General features: G+C 33.5%; 1 protein-coding gene across 1 annotated transcript; it reads left to right on the forward strand.

The window, feature by feature from the left end:
- The first annotated feature begins 2120 nt into the window (after positions 1-2120).
- LOC108374936 (extensin-like) lies at positions 2121-2581 on the forward strand. The gene is made up of 2 exons (XM_017630995.1): positions 2121-2167; positions 2229-2581. Exons 1-2 carry the CDS (start codon positions 2140-2142, stop codon positions 2462-2464), a joined length of 264 nt encoding a protein of 87 aa, XP_017486484.1. The 5' UTR covers positions 2121-2139; the 3' UTR covers positions 2465-2581.
- The last annotated feature ends 3148 nt before the right edge of the window (positions 2582-5729 follow it).

The following is a 5729-nucleotide window of genomic DNA, read 5'->3' on the forward strand; positions in this document are numbered from 1 at the left end:
CTTCTCCTCAAGTTTGGCACGTTACTTCTGGGACACCCTGTATGTATATGTGAATTTTCGTGATGTCTGCAAGCTGGGACTTGACTAAAATATTAGAGAGAATTGAAATGGAGCTATTCTATTGCATTTCATGATCGCTTGATATTACTCATTTTATGCCCACAGTACCGAAAAAACAGGTATGTAGAAAAAATATGTAAATTATATTAGGGTGGGCCGGCAGTGTATATTTTAAATAAACCTTTGGTTATAAATACATACATACACATGTATGTAATATCAATCGAATGTAAATATGCAGTACGATTTTCCGACCACTTATAAGAAATGTTTTGAACTACATAATAATGAGCCCATACTCTGAATGCCATAAATATGTATCAATGAAACTTTATTTTATGACCATTTACAATTCCTGCTTAAAACTTTTTAAACTAAATCGCATTGGAAAAATTTGGGAATTTGAAATCGAATACAACTGATTTGATTTATAAAGTAAATATATTAATACGTAAATATGCGTACAAATGAATGTGTTTTCCTTCAAACTCTATATATAATATGGCGGTGGAAAACTTTGAAGTTTTGGGCAAAATTTACAAGGATTAAAGTAATATTAAATTAAAAAAAAAACTCAGGAGTTGAAATTATGATTCGTTTTGATAGGTGTGCCTTTTTAAAATACGATACTGCAGATCCAAAGGAGCGTATGAGTGAAATAGTACACAGAAAAAAAAGTACTCTTCAAGAAAATATGAATGTAGTTTTCTCAATCTAGGAACGAAAATCTTATTCATAATTTCAATAGAGAATAATTGTATACTTTCTCAGGGCAAACCAGAGACCGTAAATAAAATTTACATAAGCATATTAAAATTTTGAAATTAAAAACCAAGGTGTCGATAAAAATCATAGTCACTGTTTCCATTTTTCCGAAATAAAATGCTTAATCTTGCTTTGAGTCAATATATTTACTAATTTTACTAATTTTTCCGACACATGAACTTTTCTTTCAAAGTTTATACTGCTGGCAAATGTAAATAGGGATTAAAATTTAAAAGCTAATTAATGCAGCTAAAGTAAAGTCTGTGGAAAATTAACAATAAAATACTCTTTTCGCAAAATCTATAAAGTACCCTTTTGTTTCTCAAAAAAACCTAGGTGGCAGTTATTCCATTCCAGGACATTTCCAAAAAAGTTTAAGTGCACCTTAAAATTACCAGAATCGAAACGGTAATAGCCCGAGGTACGCACTTTAAGTTTTTTTACTATAATATGTAGCATATTTTAAGTGCAATGAATTATTTAGAAAAGGGCGGCATTTATTTTTTATAGATCCTTCTTTTTCATAATAAATACTAAACATTTTTTTGTAGATAGGCTCCTCTGGTCCTAATGGCCTCACATGTAAAATGAATTTGTTTAGTTTTCTTTTAACAAAACTATTTATAGTACCCATGTCTTATTTATGGCAAATAAACGAGGTTTGTTTTTACAGTTTATTGTATAATAAAACGTAGTTTTTTACTTGGCAACTTTTAGAATTTACGCGTTTCCATGAAGACCGAAAGTATATTTTCTTTCTTATTATATATATATATATAGCCCTTCGCCTTTCGAGATTCGTATGAAAACGCGTCCGCGCGCTTTCTTTACTAATTTTTTTTTCTATTCCTTGATTATTTAATTATATGCATCGGCATTTTCTTACTCTGACATGTCAACTGACAACTTTATGAAATATTCTTCTTGGTTGTATTAAAAGTTGCTTTTAGCGAAGGAACTAAGACTGCCAACGAATATTATATATGCATTTCTTAGTACGTATGAGTGTATGTAGTTGCAACCATACATACAAATGTATGCATTTCGAAGCTAAAGGGTTCAAAATAGATTTGTTCAGCCATTTTTATGACTCGCTTTGTAGCATTGTTGAAAATTAAGCAATGAATAAACGCAGACTGTCTTTTCTCTTAAATGAATTGTCACCAATTTAGACAATGGTAAAAAGATTTGCAAGTGTTATCTGAAGATCACTTATTTCCTGATGTCGATTTCCCTATAAAAGCGCGTCTGCTATGTTGTAAAACCATCAATTGTGCTCCGTTCTCGAACTCGAAATCATCAAGGCATCGAAAAATGTTGCCCAGGAATTGCTTCGTGCTTCGTAAGTTCTTAAGTAGTGGTACATATGTATATGATTTTCCTACTAACTTTTTGAATTCCAGTTTTTGGAGTTGTTCTATTAATCACTATAGCTATGACTCAAGCCCAGCCCCCAATTGGGGGACCCACGCCCCCAACTAGGAGACCAACGCCACCAACTAGGAGACCAACGCCCCCAACCATGAGACCAACGCCTCCAACTAGGAGACCAACGCCCCCAACCAGGAGACCTACGCCTCCAACTAGGAGACCAACGCGCCCAACTAGAAGACCCACGCCACCAATTATAACCACATAGTAGTATACATAAAAAAAATTTAATTTTCTAAGAGCCAATTTGCGCCATAAATATGTTTAATTAATACCTATACAAAATAGTTTTGCTTGTAATAAAATTACGTGATTTTATATGCAACTTACTTTGTTTTAATTACAGTGGCAAATTTGTTTAAATACCTGGTCAAAAGTCGACAACTGGTGAAATTTTAGCTAAGCTTTGTTTAGTCATGTTTTGGGTTGTTTATTTTAAATTTCGCCACATAATTTCGAAATTTATGGAAATTGAGGATCCTAATGGAGGCTGTATACGCTTAAAATAATCCCATTTTTAGCTAAACTAGTATAGTGAAGTATTACTAGTCACCATGATACAATAATTTTTAGAAGGTAGTTTCATTTCTTCTTCTTATCCGCCATGTTAGCTATCTGGCAGAAAACGTGTTTTATATTTTTTGTTGCACCAACTTTTTCAAAAAAAAAAATCCAGCTTCTGACGTTGGAAAAATAAAACAAAGAAAAGCCAAACATATAAGTAGAGAAATTTTCGAATATCTTGTAATAATTTTCTTCATAAAAAATTAACTGCTGCTTTTGTGGATATTGCAACGCACGGAATAGATGTAAGGACACAGCTATAAGAGCCACCGCACACCACAGACTTTATCGGCCGCCTATTTAAATGATAGGGCTCGCTTGAAATATGTACATGAAGATGTATGGAGGTGCGCACATTACACCACCTTAATCACTCTGACCAATAAGTTGTGGTGCAATGGAAAGACTAGCGAGCACATCTAAATTGGCGGCCGATAAAGTCCGTGGTGTGCGATGGTCTAATCCATTATAAACAAGAAATATTGCTGTTATATTTTCATTTTTATGATTTCATTCATGTGATTAGCAGTGGCAAAAATGTATGTATAAATATACGTATATTTATATTAAAAATTAAGTGAACAGTTATGAAACATATACATCTTTACATGTTCTGTTAAAAAATATCTAAAATAACAAGCGATAATCCCCAAGTTCTATATCGTAGCGGGTGGCCACATTGCGTGTTTGTCACAGACACGGTTTATGTCAAAAATTTTGAAGTGAAACTACCTTCTAAAAAATATTGTATCATGACTAGCACCATTAATATGTTTTCTTTTTTATACCCGAGCGCACTTGTGCACAAGGGTATTATAAGTTTGTTCATATAACAGTTGCTTGTAACAGGCAATACGAATCGAGATAGATATAGACATATGTATACATAAATGATCAGAATGAAAAGAGAAATCGATTAAACGGTGACTGTCTGTCCGTCCGTCCATCCGTCCGTCCGTGTACACGATAACTCGAGTAAAAATTTAGATATCTTGACGAAACTCGGTACGTGCGCTTCTTTTGGGCGTAGGACGGATGGAATTGAAAATGGGCAAAATCGGACAATAACCACGCCTACCTCCCATATAACGGTAATTTTCAGAAATACGAAATGCAATATTTTAGTAACTACTGAAGATAATTCACTCAAAATTGATATTTACAATGGGCGGAGCCACGCCCACTTAGGATTACATGAGCATATCTTGGTAACCGCTCCACCAATTTTCTCCACAATTGGCACAGTTGTTAGCCTGGCTACAGCATACTAAAGGGCAGAAAACTTTTAAAATCGGACAATAACCACGCCCACATCCCATATAACGGTAATTTGGATAAATACACAATCTTCGATAAATCAGTAAATATTAAAGCAAATTTATTCTAAATTGATGCTTCCAACAATTCTTTACCAAGAAATACGTTTATTATAAAATTTTGGAAAATGGGCGTGGCACCGCCCACCTATGATCACATATATATATCTCGGTAACGTTTCTACCAATTTGTACCAAACTCGGTACGGTTATTGTGCTTGCCACATAAATTCAAAGCGTTGAAAATTTTTGAAATCGGCCTAAAATTACGACCACTTTTCATATAAAGGCAAATTTCAGAAATGCTTGAAACTTCAATATTTCGAAATTTAAGGACGCTAATTTACTCAAAATTGATACACCCCGGCTTACCATGTAGCGGTAGCTTTCGGAAAGGTGTAAATCATATATTTAATCTCTTAAGCGGGTTTCACTGTAGTTTTACTTTAACCTTTAATTTGATAAATTTCAACTGTTAACACTTGAAGTCAGATATCAGTTTAACAGAAAGCTAATAAAGTGTAAAACTTGATTAATAATTTGCAAAGAAAAATTTCATTATCCAAAGAGTGACGTGTGAGCTAACGACGCCGCCCACCTCACTGAGTTGATGGATTCGATTTCCGTTTTTAGAGAAACTTTGTCAAAATATTTCCTGCATAGCGGCTTTCTCGAATGTAGTTAATAGAATGTTAAGGTCCATTTTATGCGTTGATGGCATTATTATGTCCGAAAAAAAACTCTTGTAGGTGGGGACGGGTGGGACAGTATTTTGTGACGGGTGGTCGAGTCACTATTGAGGACACATAGTTCGTAAGTAAAATGAACACTACTGATTTGTGTAATTTTGATTGATTTGGTGTAATTTTTTGTTTTTGTGTATTTAGGCCCGCGTTCAAAATGCTCGCCTATAAAAATTAGTTTAATGGTCAGTACTGGTTAGTTCTAACTACTAATATCATAAATGCGAAAATGTGTTGGTGTGTTTGTTACGCTTTCACGCTTTAATAATTCAGCTTGATTTTGCAATATGGATGAAAGACGAAAGAAGTTTTTAGTTCGAAAACATTTTGAAGAGGGTTAATAAAGAAATAAATTACACCTGAACCAACGTAACTTTAATCTTCCCTTGCAATGGTAAAATTTTTATTTTGTACAATATTCTTTATTCAACAGGAGAGCGTGGCGCTTTTAGTCAAATATTTTTTTTTCCTGCAATATATTCTTAAAAAGAAGTGATGGACTGTCACACAGAAATTAATGATATAACCAAACATTTATTTGTTTTTTATAATTATTAAAAGCAAAAGTTCAATTTAAACGTAAATATTTGTACGTATGTAGTATAGTTTTGGGCATACAATCGTTTAAATTTAGATAAATGTGAAATTTTAAGGAGTTTTTTAGAGTTGTTTATTACAATCTTTTATTAAGTTTCACCTGCAATGCAGCCAACTTTTAACAAGTTTCCCGATGAGCTAGAGCCTTGAAACTTCAAACTTAGCTTATGACCCGATGACAATGCAATATGAAAGAGGAATCCGCTAGGTGGCGCAGGTATCGATTTGAAGAAAAACCCGTATTTATGGTCCG

Source organism: Rhagoletis zephyria, unplaced genomic scaffold (assembly GCF_001687245.7).
Source record: "Rhagoletis zephyria isolate East Lansing unplaced genomic scaffold, Rhagoletis_zephyria_1.1 Rzeph_scaffold_08282, whole genome shotgun sequence".
Classification (NCBI taxonomy): domain Eukaryota; kingdom Metazoa; phylum Arthropoda; class Insecta; order Diptera; family Tephritidae; genus Rhagoletis; species Rhagoletis zephyria.

What these genes read in the sequence shown, in the direction of transcription:
- LOC108374936 (XM_017630995.1), top strand. Translation starts at nt 2,140, where the DNA reads ATGTTGCCCAGGAATTGCTTCGTGCTTC. An exon ending in CAGGAATTGCTTCGTGCTTC is followed by an intron (nt 2,168 to 2,228) that starts GTAAGTTCTTAA and finishes TTTGAATTCCAG; the next exon opens with TTTTTGGAGTTGTTCTATTA.